Genomic DNA, 21,850 nt, shown 5'->3' with positions numbered 1-21,850 from the left:
AAAAAAAAAGAAAAAAAACCTTCAATGCTCAAGTAGGTCGAAATCCAGCGTGGGGCTACTGCACCTTAAGACATGTTTCGTTTTCTCCTTGAGAAAACTTGTTGTGATTTCGTCTAAACAAATAAAAAGTTGATTTGATTTGACTTAGAACACATCCATAACTAAACAGTATGGACATGCAGATGTTTTTTAAGTAACCAACCTATTGTGGTTCCTCAGTTTTATTATTATTATAGTTATTCTTTGTTCCACAGCCCCTTTGAGCTGAATTTGACCCCCTTAGAATGCTTCAAAATGCACCAAAATCTCCAGGCAGGTCAAGACAGGCGCAATCTTTGATACCGTGTAAAGAAAAGTTCCAAATATACTGTTTAGCGCCAAGCACCCCCTAGCTGTCATTCTTTGTCCCGCCGACGCTTTGAGCCCTATTTTGACCCCCTCGGAATGCTTCAAAACTCACCAAACTCAACAGCCAGGTGAACACCGTTGAAAAATGTAAAAAAATAAAATAAAATAAATATTTTAAAAAAAAGCGTAAATGTGTGTAGCGCCCCCTAGGAACACAATCAATATGAATGGGATACCATTCGCAGTGCCCAGACTGCCGTTAGTACTATATCCAGTTTTCTTTGGGTGGGCAGAGCGTGTTCGTGGGTGGGCACTGCCCCCCCGCCCCCGGTAACGCCCCTGTGAGAGTGTATAAAATCCCTTTTAAAAGGTAGTATAATTACAGTAATAATGGCACTGCAGCAGAAGTGTCTGTCATTTAATAAGACGTGGGTTCGCGCACCCCTCTGAAGTGAATTACTTTTATGTTCAGATTTACACTGACACCATTTTTTTCCTGAAACGGACGTTTGATTGGCTGATAACGAGCTAAATTTCCTTGTTTTCAGTGTAAATCTACTAGAAATAAGTGAATTTATCTGCCAGTGCTTCAGGTAATTTTACTCGGGTGTCTTGAAATAAGAAAAATAGCTCACTGAAAATAATCTTATTTTACGCAAAAGTGAGTAAATTTAACCTTTATAAAAATTATTTCGTCAGAAATTTTCTTAATTCAAGAATTTATATTGTTTAAAACATTATTTGAAAGCATTTTCCCCTTGATTTTGGCGAAAAATGACCAACCCTTGGAGGTATGGGCTTAATCAGAACAAATGGAAATATTTACCTAAAGTACATTGAAAAATCCGACCCATTAAACTGTTAACTAGTCTAACACTCAAAACAAGATGGAGAAATGTATTCGACTAGATTTAAAAAGAATTATCTGATTAAGACGTTATGAATTTGCAGTGTGAACGTTAGTACAAGTCAATACAGATTTATTTTTGCATTGATTATTTAGCCTATTATTAATTAAGTTCATATTGGTGAGAAATATAACCCTGACCCCCGTTCACCTAATCTGTTTGGTCTTATTAATGTCCCGTCCCCAGCAAAAAGTGTACATGCAGGTTGTGCTCTTATATTGTCCCTACCAATATTGAGACCAAACCTACGCCTTTGAATAGCCCGGATGGAGAGAGACATAAAGAATTTTTTTTTATGAGCTGGGGGAACCGTTAGTCGGATGCCAGAAGGCAGATGCTTGTATTCCTGATTCAAGAGGTCGGACTCACCTCTCTGGATGGCTAACTACTTTCTTAAGAATCTGAGTGTTCAAAACGTTATTTAGGCTGTTAAAATTTTTGTGTTATTTGTCATTGTAATTGGGTCACAGCAGCCATACCTTTGAGGGGCCTTATGCAGAATAGGCCTCTGGTATACTATGTACCATCATACTTTGGTGTGGTCTGGTACTTGCCAGTAACTTGCAGGGCAAATACAGCATGTATATAAAGAAACACTGAGGCTCACAGTTACAAAAGTAAATGAATTTTCTTCGATTTGCTCAATGGGTATTTACTGGATGAACGTGTGAGTAAGTTGGACTAAACACCCAAAGAAAACTGATGCACGCAATCACAAGGAAAAAACTGCAAAACCCATTCAAGAAGGTTTAGCTATAACCACTTGACTGCTCGGTGGCACTTTTGAAAAAATATTTTAATCTTACGAGGTAAACAGACGTGCACATAAAAACTTCTGAATGTGTCACAATTAGACAGGCTGTCATGTGTCTGTGGTTGGAGATGGCAGCATTCCAAATGAATGCAATAAGTGTGCCACATTGTATCAAATGGCCAGAGGCTATAAGGGGGCCATTTCCCCAGACGCCATTATTGGTCATTTTCCATCGGTTTGTGACTGGAGCAGAAGAGGTTGTGGTTAATAGAGCACTAGTGATTGATGAAGTAGCTTTGCAGGTCGTCAGTGCTGGAAAGATCAAGCCTGAAATACTGAATCGTCATGTTCAACTGTCATGTGCCTTTATAGGACACTCATTTAACTTATTGGCTGACATTGACAGGGCTTGGCGTCCAATCCATTTTGACTGGTAGGGGCTGCCAGCGATCAAAATGGACTGGCTGTCTAGCCACGTCAATGGCACTGAAACTGGAGCATTCACAGCTCGTCCTCTAAGTTTATATGAATTGGACATCCATCTTTGTCGTTGGCAGGCAACAAGTTAAATACTTAGAATATATATATATATATATATATATATATATATGTATATATATATATATATATATATATATATATATATATATATATATATATATACAGTGGTACCTCTACATACGAAGTTAATCCGTTCCAGGACCTTGTTTGTAAGTCGAAATGGTCGTATGTCGAGCAGGATTTTCCCATAGGAATACATTATAATTCCATTAATTCGTTCCACAGCCCAAAAACCTGCACTAAATCCTTAAAAAATACTGCTGGTACTATTACAAATGGCAATTACATATAGCAAAACAAATAAATAATAAATAAAAATCGGATTAATAATATAATAATAAGAATAATTCCTGTAATAGTGTAACGAAACGGGTTCTAAAAGGCGGACGTTTTTTTCTGTACCTGAAGGCACCGCGGGGCTGACGTGTCAAAGAGGGAGGGGAGCGGGTGAGAGTTTACTTTCGCTTTCAATGCTTTCTTGAGAACATCGTCAATTGCGGCAGACAGCAGGCGTTTTGTGTTGAATAAGTTGTGAAAGAAATTATGAAAACGTGGCGAAGCTGGCGATTTCTCTGGAGATGTTACCACAATAAGAATTGTCAGCTTAACTTATAAAGACTGGCGAACGATGGTCGGAGGAGGACCGTGGAGATGTATTGTTGAGCCATTTCACCCCACGCTCATATTTTTCTGTCATTTGCATCTTCATTTAGAAGGTAAGCGTCAACTTTTTCCTTGTTTTACCACCTGTACCAACCTTTTCTGAAACCCGTGTTGATTTGTCACACAAGAAAATCCGTCGTGCATTCGTCAGCGGTGCTGCCATTGTCGTCGTATTTCGAGCATGTCGTCGGATGTAGAAACAAATGGCGAGTCAAATTTTACGTCGGATGTTGAAAAGTTCGTGTGTCGAAGCGATCGTATGTAGAGGTACCACTGTATATATATATATATATATATATATATATATATATATATATATATATATATATATATATATATATTTACATGTAGTATATGTATATATACACAGTATATGTATTTACTGTAGTGTTTATTCTTGATTCAGCTCAAGCTGTGAACAGACGCACTCTTCTGAGCTCCCAAGAACAACTTATCTCAACCGATAAGCGCTCAGGGCCAACTCAGGGCCAGCAGTATGGCTCCAGAGAATTTGAAACCTGGAGACTTGGATGAAATAAAATCCTCCATACAGAAATTGGAGGTCTCCTTGACTGGCTTGATTCAAAACCAGAATCAAGAAATCGTCAGAGAGCTCCAGTTAATGCGCGCTGAAAACGAGAAACTCAAGCAGGCGGTCGAGGAGAGAGATGTTCGCATCAAGAGGCTGGAAATTTTGGCTGACGATGTTGACCAGTGCCGGCGCGCAAATGAGCTCATAATTTCTGGATTACAACTGACGCCTAGCCCAGGTGATACAGTGGCGCAACTGGCAGTTGCTAAGCTGAAAGAGTATGGAATAAACATGGAACCGCTGGACATCTGTCGCTGCTTTCTGCTCCCATCTTGGGGGAGAGGACCGGCGACGGGGCTCATGAAGCTGGCAGACCACAAGACCAAGACTGCCCTGCTTAACTAGTGCCGCCACCTGAAAGAGTCGAAGATTTTTTTGAATGACGACTCGCCGAAATGCCGAAATTGCAAGAAAAGCACGTCAACTCAAGAAAGCTGGGAAAATCGCCAACACCTGGGTCTCCGATTGCAGTATCCTTGTCAAGATGCAAGATATGAAGATTAAAGCTATTAGGAGTCTTTACCAGCTGACCTCACTTGAAAATTAATGATGACATCTAACACCACACTTCTGGACCACAACTTCTACAATAGCTGGATAACTGTAAATACTACACAGCGGACCAGTATAACAACTCGTGGATGTGGATGGTAAGCTGAAACTTATCAACAGCAGGAGTCTCTACAAGAATTTTGAACACATTAAGGATTATCTACTAAAGATAACAAAAGCTCTGACTTTAATTTGCACGGATATAACATGGCACAAATCAATCGGGCATCTAAGGGTGGAGGGGTGTTGCAATTATGTTTGACAATCTCCTGGAATGTATTACAATTGAGCTCCTTATCCCCAATTGTAAAACCATAATTATCTGCTGTGTCAACCGAGCTCCTGATTCAAATGTCCAGCTTACAGAGTATATGGAAAAGATACTGTATAAAACGAACAATAAGCATGTTTTTTGTTGTGGAGCCGTTAATCTTGGGATAAAATATGTATAACATGTTGTTTGATTTTCCTCATACATTCATGTCTGATTAAACTGTTACAGTGATCTTTGTGTGCGCCAATTGTTGCCACCATGTACACCTTAGGAATGTAGTCTTTTAAGAGACTTATAAGAAAAGCATTTTGAGTCGCTACTCACACCAGCTGTGATAACACATAATCACTTTTGCCACACACATAGCCACAACAAAATGTTCCCACAGCAAACAGATGCTAAAATATCAGGGACATGACAAAGCCATAACCTTGTACGCCCTGAAATTAATCGAGCTGCTTGACTGGACGCCGAGTTATTGTAAACCCAGATTGTTGATTGTGTTATTGTAGAGTTTGTGGCCATCTGATGTATGTACTATGTCTGAGTGTGCGTCTTCAGTTGTATGGGGGACGGGAAACTGATAAGCATATGCTTCCTCCCGTCTGCCTTTGTCTCCTTCTTCTTCGGTTCCTTCGGGCAAATCATATCACATTTTGTAATTGTCACTGATTGTCAATGATACCGATGATGATGACAATAAATATTTCATTCATTCATTCATTTGGAGGTAATAACCAGATGGTATTTGTGATTTTTATTGTATTAATTGTTTTAGTTAATTGTATACATAAAAAAATAAAAATAAAAACACATTTGAAAATAAAAAATAGTCAATACCTTGTATACCAAATGTTATTGTTGTGGCCTACAGGACCCAAAATGTGATGTTCTCGACACAAGGTCTTCTTTTGTAATTGCCAAAAGTAGTCCCTTGTGAGGATAAGCAGCACGGAAGATTAATGAATGCATGAATATATGTCAGACTTTCTACAACACTACATAGCAGCCGGGGTTAAATATATTTCAAAACAACTGTAAATAATGCTGTTTTGTGTCTTTTGTCAACAATTCGGGTCCCACATGCAGGACACTTCATTAACAGCAACACCAAAAAAAAGTTCTATGATGAAATAGATTGTTATATCATGTGTAGGGGTGTGTGTGTGTGTGTGTTGGGGGTAAGGAAGGGCTTGTATTGTAGATATGTAAGTAGATGCTTTGCAAACTTATTTGTGAAAATGTAATAAACTTTACTTTCATGAGCTAGCAAGACAGTAGAGGAGAAACTCCAATAAGCAGACCATTTAACATTTTATTGACTCCCTTGAAATTTGACTTGTCCCCACACATTAATGCAAATTCATTTGTCAGTCCTCGTCGACAGTGGTGCAGTGCCACCCTGGTGTTGTGAAATAGCCGGCTTGTAGGCGGTGTCTGTCATCGGCCTGATTCACAACACCAGCTGGGGCACACGCACCTGAGGGACACATCTTCTGCTGCGGCGGCTGCTGCTGCTGCAGGATGCTTGCATCATTCGAACGGCACGAGCTGTCCTTAACAGCAGAGCGCTCCTCGTGATATCAAGTGATGAGCCTGGTCTATGTGATGAAATACAACGGGATGAACTGAATTGTGGCTGTTAGCAGAGTCTGTGGCCCTGAGTGAACCTCATGTTTGTACAGTATGTGGAGCAGCACTGACAGAATGAGCCTCCATCTGTGTTCTCTCAGGCCAATCTAAAGGACACAGAGTGTGGGCCATACAGAATAGCTGATGAATGTGGCGGTGTGGGTGTTACTCACAGAGATGGCAGTCAGACAATGATTGTCAAAACAGACTTTCCTTCACACATTATTTCAAGACTGGACTGAAAACCTGACCGTATCCTATAAAATATTAAGAATGATTTGCCAGTCTGTCACCATCTCCAAAAACGTTACATTTCTACACTAGATATAACTTTAAATTTGCATTATGCTTAAACAAGTGTTTTGTAGATATAGTAGAATGGCACAACTTGCAACCAATACAGATTTTTTTTTTCATTTCGAACTAATTTAGTCTTTTTCATAACCAGTTGTAACAGATTTGAGGTTTCAAGTTATTCATGGAAATACAAAATGAAGCAAACAAAAAAAGAACATGATGCTTTCGATACGGAATGTATGTAGACAAGTTTGAGCCTCCGGGGTTGCATAAAACAAACTGTCTATGTTCAAAATGTGAAATGAGCAAAGGTTTCACAGAAGGATGTGCCATTTTCTTTCCTGAAACCTTGACTGCATTAACAAATGCATGCGAGCAAATAAGGCAGTTTTAATAAATAAGCCCAAAAAAAAAAAAAAAAATGAATGCAACAAAAAGACAACAGAAAAAAACTTTTTATTTCAAATAATGTTAAGCAAAAATATAAAACGGTACAATGGCAAACTGAATCAAAAGAAATAAACTAATGACAAAGACAAGATACAAAGTTGTGAACACAGACAACGAATGTTTGCCTTATCAAAATGAAATTATGAAAATGAGAGTGTGGTAATGGGTTCTGGTAACAAAAACATCCCATAGTTGTTAATTGTGTGTCATGTCATCTCAGTTCATCAGTAATTCCATTTGCACCAGTCTGGCATTTGTGTCTCCTGCCATGTTGTAAGGAATCATCCCAGCGAAGGTGACCAGGGCTCGAGCTTGGCAGCGCAGCTGCTGTGATCACAAGACACCGAATAGAAATCAACAGACGCAACTTTAGTTCTAACGGGTAAAACAACACCCCACAAAATACCATTTGGCATCAGAAGAAAAGCAAGTCAGTAAATTTATGGATGAGCATCTAAGGAATGTCTATGAATGATCGCCTTTCACTACCACTCCTTTCAAGCTATTCCTCACCGTGTCTCTGTCATCCAATGTCCTCTGAGCTCGTCCCGGGGTGCCAGCTGGTGCCCCCTTCAGACGCTTGTACTGAGTGTACAGGATGTTCATGGAGGCAAGTAGCACTTCTGATAGGTTGTGACGCACCTGCAGAAGGGATGAAAAAAAGAAAAGATGTACATAGTGTCCCATTGTTTCTATTTTGATACGAGAAATCATCATTACCTCATCACTGAAGCTCCTGAAAGCCGCCACTCTCTCCTCCACACTTTCCTGGTTGAGAGGCAGAAGCTTCAGACGCTCCATCACCTGGCAGAGACAATATCAAAGCCGTTAAACCTCACATAGTATCACCTCTGAAGATTGTGACATTTTAACATCACAAATGCACTCTTCATGCAAATGCAATCTTCAAAACAATGACAAATTCTGAAGTACTCACGTCATATGCTCGATCAATGTGACCTGTGTGGTACTCATCAAAAAAGGTCATCAGATCCAGAAGAAGGTAGAACGTGCTGTCAATAAACTTGTCTCCTGCAATCCCTTGAGTGCGGTACCTGTAAGAAGAGGCACCCCAAAAATCTCTTGCTTTAACCATTTATATGAACTGGAAAAAAATTCAAGTAGTGTATATGTGCTTTTCAGTGTATCCTGACCTCTCCGCGATGGCCACTGCAGTGTTTTTTAGCCTTTCCTTATTAGACTGAGGAGCGCTGACCTGAGCAATGACAGGACTCAACAACCTGTTCATTAGCTCCAACACCTTGTCTGGATTCTTCTCCCAGCCAACAGGTTGGGTAACGCAGAGAGGGGTGACAAAAGGAAATGTCAGAAGAGTGTAAATGAGGTGTGTTATAGAAGAAAGCAAGCCTAAGATCAAGGACTCACCTTGGCCAGCTCATAGAGTTTGACTGCTTCCTCAAACAAACCTTTGTTCTCTGCTTTCAAGGCCACTTTACTAATGGTCGCTCTGGTGTCTCCAGCAAACTTATCAATGACCCCAGGCTAGAGTAAGACAGGTCCAATCAGGTATACAGTAGGTGGAAAGCACATGTTTAAGCCCAGAACCCTTCCCAGGCAAAACTCCAACTGGAGTGCTTCTTGGTTTAGTTAAAGAATTTTCAGAGCTCGAAGAAAAATGGGGAAAAAATAAAATCTTACCCTCTTGCTTCCATCCTTTTCCAGTCTTCCGAGTAACATATCAAACTGTAATGGACAGAAATAATAAAGCAAATTAATAAATTGCTTTATTTTGTGGAGGTTTAATCTACTAGATTAAAAAAAAATGCAAATGCTTTTCACAGTCATCTAGACACTGTACTGCAATAAAAGTTAAATTCAAATAAAATTGATTATTACAATACACAACAGAGTCAACACAACTTAAGTGATATATAAATATACTGTATATCTATACCAGATTTCTATCACTATAAAGCTTTGATTGAAATATGTGCATCTGAAATATGTTGCCACCCTTTAAAAACTCTTGCCCCCTTTTAAAAGTGTTTTGCTGATTTTAATGGGACTTTAACAACACAAATAAAAGGATAAACAGTGATCCCTCGTTTTTCGCAATTAATGGGGACCAGAACCCACCGCGATAAGTGAAAAACCACAATATATTATATATATATATTATATATATATATTTTTAATTGGGTCTTGCTGATTTGTGATAGACAGCACTTGGAATTACCTTGAGTTTAATTGTGCTATAATTGTGTCACTCCTTGCCACAGTACGTGTAATTTTATTCGTTATGTTTTAATGTTACAGTTTAATTCATCTGAACTGCAACAAACAGCTTGAAAACCATCAACTCTGGACTCTTTTTGAGGGACTGTTAGCTATCTGCCAAATTACACTCAATTTCCATTTCTTCACCATGCTTGGTCGATTAATCATGTGACAGCTGATCACCGAGGTAGGTTTTTGATTTTTAGTCGATTTAGAATTTTGTCTTGAACTCAATTTTGCCCATCCCTAATTAAACTAAAGTTAAATTTGTTGATAATTGGTTGACCAAAAAGTGTCAAAAAGAAATTAGGACACTCACCTCTCGACTCTCAATAACAAGTTCACTGACACATTGCATGAACATGTTCTCTCCCTGGCTGTCCTTCTCATTGCTGCAGATAAAAATTGTGTGCATTACAAACCATTTTTGGGAAAAACATTTCATTTGATTAAAAAAATAAATAAATAAAAAATACTGTCAGTAAAATTACCGTAAAAAGTAAAAGTACTGCAGCGCTTCCCGTGGATCCGTGGACTCAAATTTGCGAGTGTAAAGCATGAGCATCCGGATAAAGTTGAGGCGCCGCACAGTGGGAGGGTCACCGGGCTCTTGACTCACTGGACATAGATGGCAATTCAAACAGCGACTTCTTTTCCCTTCATTATTTTGTGTGTACTTATACTCACGCAGTTGAGCGCTCTGGCCGGAGGATTTCAACAACAACCGTAGCTCGTACAGAACCAATGCCACATGTACGGCATGACTCCGAAGTCTCTCAACGCGAAACAAGAATGCCACAGCGGCCTCAAACTGAGCAGTCAAAAATAAGACCTGGAAATACAGGAAGGGCTGCTGGCTTGCAGAGAAATGGGATTCTCCTGTTGGAAGACAGGAAAGTTTTGTTTTGTTTTTTTTTCAAAATAAAGAAGGCGCTTCAAAACGAACTACACACATTTACTGGTTTGCTTAACTATGTTAAAATCAAAGAATTACCTTTACTCATTGGATGTCATTCAAATGATAGATGAAACAGTTAATTAACTCTTTCAGTGCCATTGACGTGATAGTGGTCAAATCAAGTGGCTCATTTTATCCTTCTGCTGTGCGTTTAGCTTGTCACTAGTACATGTCAAATCCATTTGAACTGGGAGGTCTGGCAGCGAATGATTTGCTGCCAACACTCCCATTTTAAATGGATTGGACCTCTATCGGTGTCAGTGACAACCAATTAGTTAAAAATTTGCCGTTTTTGCATCGACAACACAGTAACTTTGGCATATTACCACTTACAAAACTCAACAGATAAATTACCTTTTGGCCTTTAAAGGCTGCAATGTTCATTTAAAAAATTCATCATTAGCTGTGGATGGACGTCGAATCCGTTTTGACTGGGAGGGGCCGGCAGCAATTGAACGTATGTCACCGTCAATGGTCAACAAAACATGATCATTCAATGCCAGCAATCCCAGTTCAAATGGATTAGAAGTCTTATCAATGGTAGGGAATGTGTTCAATATATCCATATTCTACATTACAAAAGTAAAACAACTGATGAAATGAAGCTTCTTTTACATGTTAAAACAGCCATTATCTGTGATACAGAAGTCGGCCGTGTCAGAAAGCCTTGAACAAATACACAATTTTACAATATTGTACTGCACAAATGCTATTTTTAGACAGAGACGTCGCCATCGTAACGCGGAAGTGGGATATTATAGACACGCCCCCCCCCCCCCCCCCCCCCATACAATCAGTGTTATTTCTGTTTGCTTTCTCCGGTAATCTTTGAAAAAAGAACACGCCGATCAAACACTGCTGCTATGGAACTTGTAAAAATGACTCTAGACATTACGAGATATGAATGTTGAATGGATGTTTTCTTTATACGTTTCCCGCAGCCAAAAACTCGGGAGGAAAAAAATGAAGAATGGATCAACTTGCGCGGACGTCCAAAAGACCAGTTTAACACCAGCAAGGTGAAGCCATTCACATTTCATATGCAGTAAACATTTTATTGGGGGCCATGGTACCACAGAGGATGAAGAGGTAAGCCATTTTGATATTTTTACTTATTTTTTAGCATGGCATTTTGCCGTGCTGCTTCTGTCTGACAATGATTTACCTGAAAAAAATTAAAATGGTATCTGACTGCCACTTACCTTTTCTGTTGCTAAAAAAAAACTTTAATAAGGGGGAAGTGTAAATAAATGATAGAATTAAGATTTCTTATTAATGACAACATTAAAATTGTTCGTTGGGCATCACTGAGTAGCATTTGCGATCGCTACAAAAAAAACAGCAATGTAAATTGCCCCCAAGAATGGTCAGAGATGTAAGACAACCAGAGGATATATAAGAAAGACAGGGCATATGGTGGAAAGGATAGGTTGTTGAAACAGGACAATGTCATTGTCAGTGGCGTAAGGCAATGCACACAAGAAAAAGGTGTTGATAAAAAAGCCGACTCTGGATCAGGTCAGCTCTTTTTCCCGTCTCTTTCAGGCCTCGACACTCAAGCCATCTGTTTAACTGAACATTTGTATGTTCTTCTACATCTTTACCAGTGAATTTGGCACCAGGGACATTTTCGGACAGAATCGTAGGTTTAGCAAAGAAAACATCTTTGTACTCTAGTTACATTCATTTACTATTAGGGACAAACGGGAGGTTGACCCGCCTAGCAACAATTGTTAACGTCATGAATATTAATGAGCAAAAGTGCCGTGTTGCTTGCGGTACGCCAATGTATTATAGAGCAGGGGTCGGGAACCTTTTTGGCCTAGAGAGCCATTAACACCACATATTTTTAAAAGCAATTCTGTGAGAGCCATACAATATGTTTAAAACTAAAAATACAAGTAATATGTGCATTTTATATAATTTCAACAATTTGAAAGTACAATAAGTCTCTGAATTCTTTTTAAAGAATAATTAGATAATATTACAATAGTTATTTTAATATTTTGTTGTGTCCACAGAAAGATTCAACCTATGTTTAAAATGTTTAATCTTATTTCGTTGTGTTTGTGCAAAATACACAAGTTTCAGTCTAAAAAGGCTGTTGTACTTACTGTTTTAAACCAGTAGGGGGCAGTGTTGGCTTCTTGGTGTGCATGGGCAATAACTGTCCGCATTTGAGAGCGAATAAGAAAATAGCCGTCTGTGCAGCAATGCGAGATGGACGTTGTTAAAAGTTTTTTTTTTCCTTCTTGTTTCAGGTGAGAAAAAGAGTATAATTTGACTGTGTATATTAGCGGATTGCTTTATTTTAAGATGGTTGTGATATGTATTGTGTGTTAATATAGTTCAGAAATATGTTGATCTTTAAGTATGATTATGTATGACTGCAGATGTGTTCGTAATGGCGCGCGGACGACCAGTGAATGCTAGTAGTGTCTAAAATGCAGAAGTTAAATGACACAAAAAATGTGTTTATTAATATAATTATATAAGAATTAGCATTTTAGAGCGAATAAGAAATGAGCCGTCTGTGTGCAGCAATGCGAGATGGACGTTGTTTTTATCTTGTTTCAGCTGTACAAGAAAAATGGAAATAAAACAATGTGTAGCAACAGACTGAAGCATTTCATCTCAGTCTGCACCACGCGACGGATGCATAGCTATTATTTAAACCAACTGCCAGACGCATCATCAGACTTTTGCGTTCTCCACTGCCGCACCTGTCCCGAATGTCGCCTGATCACTGCCATGCCAAAGGAAAAAATGTGAGCGCCTCTTACTGGTTTTTAATTTTAACGCTTCCCCTGTGGCCCTTATGCCCGCCCGTTTTCCCCGAGGTTCTAGCGCCCCATTACATAACGAAACTTTTTTTTTTTTTTTTTAATTGAAGATTTGTCTGCGAGCCAGATGCAGCCCTCAAAAGAGCCATATATGGCTCGCGAGCCATAGGTTCCTGACCCTGGTATTAGAGGCTTCAGTTTCTATTAGGGCTGTCAAAATTATCGTGTTAACGGGCTGTAATTAATTTTTTAAATTAGTCACGTTAAAATATTTGACACAATTAACGCACATGCCCCGCTCAAAGAGATTAAAATGACAGCAGAGTGTAATGTCCGCTCGTTACTTGTTTTTTGGTGTTTGGCGCCCTCTGCTGGCGTTTGGGTCCAACTGATTTTATGGCTTTCAGCACACTGAGTGAGAATGGTGTAGTTATTGACATCAACAATGGCGAGCTATTCATTTATTTTTTGATTGAAAATTTTTACAAATTTTAATAAAAGGAAAACATTGAGGGGTTTTAATATAAAATTTCTATAACTTGTACTAACATTTATCTTTTAAGAACGACAAGTCTTTCTATCCATGGATTGCTTTAAGAGAATGTTAATAATGTTAATACCATCTTGTTGATTTATTGTTATAATAAACTAATAAAGTACTTATGTACTGTATGTTGAATGTATATATCCGTCTTGTGTCTTATCTTTCCATTCCAACAATAATTTACAGAAAAATATGGCATATTTTATATATGGTTTGAATTGCGATTAATTACGATTAATACATTTTTAAGCTGTAATTAATTCGATTAAAAATTTTAATCGTTTGACAGCCCTAGTTTCTATTCGATAAAAAGTAATGTAACATCCTCGTAACATGCTAGTTCCATATCACAAAGAAGCGCCCCCATTTAGAAAATGAGGGTAAAGAGTGCCTGCTTTCTTCAAACTACATGCCGACATGCGGACCCATTCGCTGCACAGTCAAGCTCTGACATTGACAACGATAAAAATGCAATTAAAATGTATCAACGCTTTAAATGTACCCAAAGAAAAGCAATGCGTAGTAAATTCCACATGACCAGTTTGAGCGATACTCAAAGATCTAACAGTGCACCTTGTGACAGTTTTAATATATGACAACTAACATGTAAGAGGACGACTTTTGAAAAATTCTGTGATGCACAGGTACTTAGTCATCAAGTTTACTTTTTAATTATAACACCTAATCCTCTTGCTGCCGCCAAGTTTGAGGAGTAGAACAGGGTGGACTATGTCAGCCATTTTATAGCCTTATCTCAGACTGGCAGCGCTTTAGTTCAAAAAGCACTGCGCATACGAGAAAGAGAGAGAGCAATAATGACGAGAGGGAAAAATGAATGAGTGAGAAAGATAAAGAGTGAATGTTTGCGAAAATGTAAAGTGGGGGGTGCAAAAAGGGAGGAAAACTCAGTGGGAGGATGGAGAAACAACACAGCATGTGTGAGGAGAATGAATGAAAAGAAGGGATGACAGAAGAGGACAGAGAGCAGGATGCAGAAAAAGAATGACAGGGAGAGGCCAAGCGAAGCGGAGGAAGGCTGGCGAAAACAGAGCGAAAGAGAAAGCTCTGGGCTTCGCGTCCCGCTGTTAAGCAAGATGAACCAATACGGGGAACACGGTGCCAGGCAACGGAGGGAGCCGAGGCACCGATGGAAAACGGGATGGGGCTTGAGGCTGCGATTCCTGCTGTGCAAAGCGGGTGGGAGAGGCAAAGTAAGAGAGCTTATAATCTTATCAAAATGTAGTAGGGGCTTTATGAGAAGACAGTCAGGGGAGAAAACAAGTGGACACAGGGCCTGCTGTCATTTCTTGGGTTTCGAGAATGCAGTGGTTAGTTTCTTTCTGAAACGTGTTTCATGTTAAATCGAGAAAAAAAAGCGTCTTTGAACATGCCCAATAATAAACTAGTTACTTTGTGAGTATAATTATATATACAGTGGGGCAAATAAGTATTTAGTCAACCACCAATTGTGCAAGTTCTCCTACTTGAAAAGATTAGAGAGGCCTGTAATTGTCAACATGGGTAAACCTCAACCATGAGAGACAATGTGGAAAAAAAACACATTGTTTGATTTTTAAAGAATTTATTTCCAAATTAGAGTAGAAAATAAGTATTTGGTAACGAGGCTCCACTCGTTACCTGTATTAATGGCACTTGTTTTAACTCATTATCGGTATAAAAGACACCTGTCCACAACCAGAGTCAGTCACACTCCAAACTCCACTACGGCCAAGACCAAAGAGCTGTCGAAGGACACCAGAGACAAAATTGTAGACCTGCACCAGGCTGGGAAGACTGAATTTGCAATAGGTAAAACGCTTGGTGTAAAGAAATCAACTGTGGGAGCAATTATTAGAAAATGGAAGACATACAAGACCAGTGATAATCTCCCTCGATCTGGGGCTCCATGCAAGATTTCACCCCGCGGCGTCAAAATGATAACAAGAACGGTGAGCAAAAATCCCAGAACCACACGCGGGGACCTAGTGAATGACCTACAGAGAGCTGGGGCCACAGTAACAAAGGCTACTATCAGTAACACAATGCGCCACCAGGGACTCAAATCCTGCACTGCCAGACGTGTCCCCCTGCTGAAGCCAGTATACGTCCAGGCCCGTCTGCGGTTTGCTAGAGAGCATTTGGAATATCCAGAAGAGGACTGGGAGAATGTGTTATGGTCAGATGAAACCAAAATAGAAATTTTTGGTAGAAACACAGGTTCTCGTGTTTGGAGGAGAAAGAATACTGAATTGCATCCGAAGAACACCATACCCACTGTGATGCATGGGGGTAGAAACATCATGCTTTGAGGCTGTTTTTCTGCAAAGGAACCAGGACGACTGATCTGTGTAAAGGAGAGAATGAATGGGGCCATGTATTGAGAGATTTTGAGTGAAAATCTCCTTCCATCAGCAAGGGCGTTGAATATGAGACGTGGCTGGGTCTTTCAGCATGACAATGATCCCAAACACACAGCCAGGGCAACAAAGGAGTGGCTTCGTAAGAAGCATTTCAAGGTCCTGGAGTGGCCTAGCCAGTCTCCAGATCTGAACCCCATAGAAAATCTGTGGAGGGAGTTGAAAGTCCGTGTTGCCCAACGATAGCCCCAAAACATCACTGCTCTAGAGGAGATCTGCATGGAGGAATGGGCCAAAATACCAGCAACAGTGTGTGAAAAGCCTGTGAAGAGTTACAGAAAACGTTTGGCCTTCGTTATCGCCAACAAAGGGTACATAACAAAGCATTGAGATGAACTTTTGGTATTGACCAAATACTTATTTTTCACCATGATTTGCAAATAAATTCTTTAAAAATCAAACAATGTGATTTTCTTTTTTTTTTCCCACATTCTGTCTCTCATGGTTGAGGTTTACCCATGTTGACAATTACAGGCCTCTCTAATATTTTCAACTGAGAGAACTTGCACAATTAGTGGTTGACTAAATACTTATTTGCCCCACTGTATATATATATTTATTTATAAACTTGTGGAGAGAAAAAGAACACCCCTGAAAATATCAGCAATAACAATCCTAAAAAAACAAGAACAAAATTTACTATAAGAACAAAAACATTTTTGAAATGATCTATTAATACTCTCATTTTAATTATTCATATATCAACCACAAAATATTTATATCTCATATCTTTACATAAAATATGCAGTAATATATACCATATTACAGTTTGCAATACATTTTCCTGTCACAGTACCATATTTAATGATACAGTTGTGCATTAGGTTACTTTTAACTTGCCTTTCACTGATCTATTTAAATGGTTTAGATTCTTCACAAGTAAAATAAATACTTAAAACAAGAGTAAAAAAAAACATACCTTAAACCTTTCCCGCACCATAAACTGTTCTTATAGTAATTGCAGTTAGAAATAAAATCTACATCTTAATGTATTTTATCGATATTTATTTGTGAAGTAGTTCAGGCGTGGATACTTGAACTTCCGTATTTAATCTTTTCCATCCTTTTTCATGGCAGATGTAAATAACAACCTTTGTGGATTCTCGTGAACCAGTTGCAGGGCTTATGGGTAATGCTGGATAGTGCAATATAAAACACCTCATTAAAACTTGTAAATCTGTGTGGTTTTGTAATCAATTTAGATTGGGTACTGACATGAGCTTTGACAAGCAGTGAGGCTTGTGACTGTTGAGGCACCACTGACGCAATCAGATTTTAAATATGTATTCATTTATATTTAGAATTATGCTTCAATCAATTCCACACTGTTCAATATATAAGCGAGAAACACAAAAGCATATTTAATCTAAAATTCATAGGTTTTGTTTTCGTGAACTACCTCATTTTTAATCAAAAGAGTGCATGGTCTTACTTTTACTTGTATATAAAGTCAAGAATATTGAGAAAAACCCTGTCAAGATTCTATCTTTTCTTCCGTTTCCTCAGAACATGGGTACAGTGCACTTTACAGGGACTGCGACCATGGAAAATAATTGAATTGAACCATTTTTCATTTTACACATGCCTACCTCAACCATGTTCAAGGACATCTAAGTGATATCCATCCCATTGTTAGCAAGGCCAGACAAAAATGTTTGCAATGACCGAATTTCCCACCCTTTTCACACAATGGTGGACGCAAAAAAAATGTAGTTAATAGAAGTAAAACAGTGGTACCTCTACTTACAAACTGTTTTCAGGTTACGACACACCTGAACGGGAAAATCTTGCCTCTTGTGAAGACATTTCAGGTTACAGGAGGCCCAAATACTATACAGTACTGTAAAAGATACTTATGTACTTCCTGCTTTTAAATGGCGCGCCATAAGATTCTGCTGCTCTATAGGTCATAATTTTTCCCATTATGCTTAAGTAATGGAATTCTCCTCTCTTGTTGGACTATTGTTGATGACATTTCAGTTTTGGTGTCGCAGTATGATGACGTGCAGTTTTTGTGTTTGTTATAGCGGGTCGATATCTTCGCCAAAAAAGCAAAAGTCTCCAAGAGTTTTATCAAACCCACACATGGTTCACTTTCGTTTTTTGTCATCAAGATTGAGATAGGCAATAGGCACCATTAATCTTGTAAAAGAGGACATTGTCTCACTCGAAAGATTTATCTTTTTCTTTTGCATTATGCTCTATTATACTTCATTACAACTATTTTCAGTTAGGTTAGGTATATGGAATGGTTAAAATGTATTTGACTGTTGTTTTATTCCTTTTACCCAATTATAAAATTTAATGTGGCGTTTCAGTAGTGCTTGGAACGGATTAGGGCATTTACATGGAAAACACGTCTCTACTTACAGAATTTTCATGTTACGAGACTACTTCCAGAAACAATTAATGTCATAAGTAGAGGTAACACTGCAGTAGAAAATACAACTTAAATCTTTAATGAGCAAGTGAGTATTTTTGGTCATTAAAAACAACTTCATAACCTCATAACAACCTGGCTGAGAGCACTGAGTGTGAATGCTCAGGTTTTAGTGCCAACAGCTACAGAAGTCCAATCCACTAAGACTCTCTCAGTCAAAATGGATTAGACATCTAATGCCGTCAATGGCAGCCAATAGGTTAAATGAGTGGCCTAACCCTTAATACTTGGTCTGTATTCTTTAAGAGACTGACAGTCACTGTACCTACCGTAGTCCTCTAGCAGCTGTTTCTGTAGCTGTGGCAAGGTCAGTCTGTCCTGAGGGGAGCTGCTGCCATCATCATCGAAACATACCTGATTCAGCTGTAGGGAGAAATAATTTTGCAACACAAAATCAGATTACAGCAGATAGCAAATCAAAAAGCACATCAATATTTACATAATAGGTCCATACATAGGGAGCGGGCTTCTATTTACGGGTATGCAAAGAAGGAATATAGGAATATTCCAACAATCCTATATACCTTAAGCCACAGATAGTCTTCAGTCTTATCTGCCACTTCCCCATGGTTATCGCTGATGTCACATTTCCCAATGAGGCAGTAAACGGCTCGCTTGTACGGATCAGCGCAGTTCCTTAGCACTCTGCGGTAGTGGAGGCGAAGCTTGTTTTCAGAAGTTGGGGAAAGGCTAAACAATAGACAAAATAGAATATGAGAAGCATGTGCCATCACTGTGATCATTGAAGTGTGTACAGTATATGTACAATAAAAAGCCACTATTCCTAACCGTCTGTCTGGGCTGTTTGCGTACTCCTGAAACCAGCTTTTGAAGTCTCCTAGCTGGTGTTGTACTCTGTTGATCACATGCATTGCTGCGTTTAGGTCTCCACAACGTAGACAGTAGTAGATCACAGCCCACACTGGGTGGCCTTCTATCTCACCGTCCTGACGTATGGGCAGACATTAACACTTAATGCAGTCAAACAAACTGGGAGGGGAAAAAAGCGCATTTCCATCTATGAGTGCTTTTTTAGAGAATAGAATTAGGCCTGGACGATAAATTAATTGTATTATTTTGAGTTTTTATTGAGGATGATTAAAAAAAAAAAAAGAGTTTCTTGTTGTATTTTATTTTTTTGTCGCAACTAGTTCTTTATTACATTTTTCCACGTGAAAGAATTTGTTTCCTTGTGTGTAATTTGGGTGATAAAAAAAGATTTTTTTTTAGCTCTTGGATAAAAATAAGTTTTGACTCTTTGTACTTGATCATGGAGACCTTTAACACCTGCAACAGTGCCCAAATTGATGCACATGGCTTCTTCTTTTGTTTAAAAACCTTTTAGGCACTTTCCGATACTAACTTTTTTTCACTTATAAAATATTATTGTGTTTGTCTGCTATAAAATATATATTTAACTGAAATTGCAGATCCATACATCCAATGATTTAGAAAGGAAAATCTGGAAAATTATCAGGGGTGCCCAAACATTTTCAAATCACTGTTTGTATAGTACATCGGAAGCATATTTTACCTGCATGCCAGGAAGGGGACTTGGTAGCTTAATATGAAGAAAACTGTGCACAAGTTGGTACGTTCCTGGCACCCCTCCCAGTTGGGCCTGATGAAGGTTCCCGAACACAGTGACCATTGTGTAATTCTTGTAACTGAAAGATAGGCAACACAATCCATAGTACCTCAGACAGCTGCATATTAATCCACTCATTTACTGCCATTGACGTCCATCAAATTTTAGCAACTATGTATATCATCATGTTGCGAACGTTCAGATTTAATAAAATATTGATTTTAATTTCAATATTTACCTGTTTGCAAGGAAGCTGAGCGCCTGCCGTACAAATGCCATTTGCATGTCAACGGAAGTGCGACTCTTCAGAGTATCTTTGGCAGGAACCAGCAGAACATCGGTCATCTGTTTCACCATCAGCCACATGTCTGACACATTCTACAGGAAGGATTCCAGCTAATGAGAAACGCAGAGCTCCAAAAATGCAAAGAGAAAACTAATATTTTTGCAGTTACATGTACATACTACCTTGTCATCCAAGCTTTCTGCGACAGAAGCACATAAATCTCCCAGATTGGGCTGAATGTGCCCATTCACGATCTTCTCATTGAAAACATAGATCTAAATGAAGTGCCAGTTATAAAAAACAAATAAAACAGATTAAGGGCCTAGCCGACAAGAAAATGCTCAGTCACATTTTATTACACCATTAGAAAAAATGCAACATAAAAAAGCCTACCCTTCTATCTTCAGCTTTCCCACTAAAAGCTTAACATTACGACCATCGAGTGAAATGGTTGATGACAAAAAACAACAAAAAAACAATTACGATGCTGAAGAGGTCGTCAAAAAAGAAGACAAAAACAAGACAAATAATGCTGCATGCAATGTGTCGACACATAGTGTGAGGACGTGGCTCAGACAGAGAGGAAAAGTCAGAGTGGATAACCGGCATGGATAAGCAATGGGAGAGACACAGAATGTGCCCGCTGTTTCGCTTTCAATCAATATATTTGATCTGTATTGCTGTGACCTCATTGTTCAGACATGGCACATTTAAATGTAATCCCACATTTAAATGTAATCCACATTATACTTGAATTCAGATTATGGAAAATAATGGAAAAATAAAACGAGTGCCACTTTAAAAAGATCATGAGAAGTTAAAAGTATTCTATAGACGGTAAACATACAATATGATTCAGACTTGAGTTTTGACATTGTTGAATCAATGATGAGGCAAAGTGCATGTTTTTCTCACAAAGCTATGTCATTCCATGATTGCCCCTGGGTTGACTCACCTGACGTCCATATGCCACCTCCACGCTGTCCAAAGAACTTCTTCCTGGTGCCGTTATGTCACTCACAAAGCTGGGCTATAACAAACACAGCAACAATCACCTGAAAATGATGCATACAAGTACCAAATCTTTTCAAAGGGCACATTTTATTATTATGTATTTATTTTTTTTAGGTAAATGATAAAACATTTTTTGTTTATATTAATGGGTATAAGTGGAAAATTCTTCAGCCTGGTGGGTACTTTCAGCACCGCTTAGAATTCTGTTGCAGTTGCAGCAAACAGATTTGCCAGGTTTGGTCACGAGAAGCAATGCTAAAATTAATTAAACGCAGTACTGGTATAAATCATTCGTATGAAATGAAATGAAATGAAAAGAAATAAAAATGAAATGAAGCAAACCATAGCTCGTGTGAAAATTTCAATAATTCTTTCCTTTAACAAGACATATTGAGTGCAAAAATGATGTTTTCTGAAGCTGTTATTCAGTTGAGGTAGTCACAAATCTGTGTTCAAACTTGAGAAATATACCAAAAATAGACACAAACCCTTTTGTCTTCATTATATAAAAGCAGGAAGATGTTGCTCTCTATTTTGGGAAAAGTTCCACT

The 21,850-nt window shown here is 38.7% G+C and overlaps 1 protein-coding gene across 3 annotated transcripts in view; it reads right to left on the bottom strand.

Moving 5' to 3' along the window:
• Positions 1–6,999: 6,999 nt before the first annotated feature.
• nup93 (nucleoporin 93) overlaps positions 7,000–21,850 on the bottom strand; it is a 40,028-nt gene continuing 25,177 nt past the window's right edge. The window contains exons 6-22 of one of the 3 annotated variants that reach the window (XM_057837013.1): positions 21,241–21,315; positions 20,468–20,560; positions 20,238–20,377; positions 19,946–20,078; positions 19,201–19,358; positions 18,936–19,101; positions 18,681–18,774; positions 9,957–10,148; positions 9,761–9,887; positions 9,589–9,661; positions 8,691–8,735; positions 8,418–8,534; positions 8,186–8,304; positions 7,969–8,086; positions 7,752–7,835; positions 7,545–7,673; positions 7,000–7,355 (exon numbers count right to left, since the gene is read on the bottom strand). In XM_057837013.1, coding sequence (XP_057692996.1) covers positions 7,248–7,355; positions 7,545–7,673; positions 7,752–7,835; positions 7,969–8,086; positions 8,186–8,304; positions 8,418–8,534; positions 8,691–8,735; positions 9,589–9,661; positions 9,761–9,887; positions 9,957–10,148; positions 18,681–18,774; positions 18,936–19,101; positions 19,201–19,358; positions 19,946–20,078; positions 20,238–20,377; positions 20,468–20,560; positions 21,241–21,315 — 1,971 coding nt within the window. In that variant the 3' untranslated portion in view covers positions 7,000–7,247. Of the gene's footprint in view, positions 7,359–7,544; positions 7,674–7,751; positions 7,836–7,968; positions 8,087–8,185; positions 8,305–8,417; positions 8,535–8,690; positions 8,736–9,588; positions 9,662–9,760; positions 9,888–9,956; positions 10,149–18,680; positions 18,775–18,935; positions 19,102–19,200; positions 19,359–19,945; positions 20,079–20,237; positions 20,378–20,467; positions 20,561–21,240; positions 21,316–21,850 lie in introns of all 3 variants that reach the window. The other 2 variants (XM_057837012.1, XM_057837014.1) reach the window with 2 other exon arrangements.

Source organism: Corythoichthys intestinalis, chromosome 5, assembly GCF_030265065.1.
Source record: "Corythoichthys intestinalis isolate RoL2023-P3 chromosome 5, ASM3026506v1, whole genome shotgun sequence".
Taxonomy (NCBI): domain Eukaryota; kingdom Metazoa; phylum Chordata; class Actinopteri; order Syngnathiformes; family Syngnathidae; genus Corythoichthys; species Corythoichthys intestinalis.
Note: the sequence above shows the minus strand (reverse complement) of the source record. Positions and strands in the feature narration are given on the sequence as shown.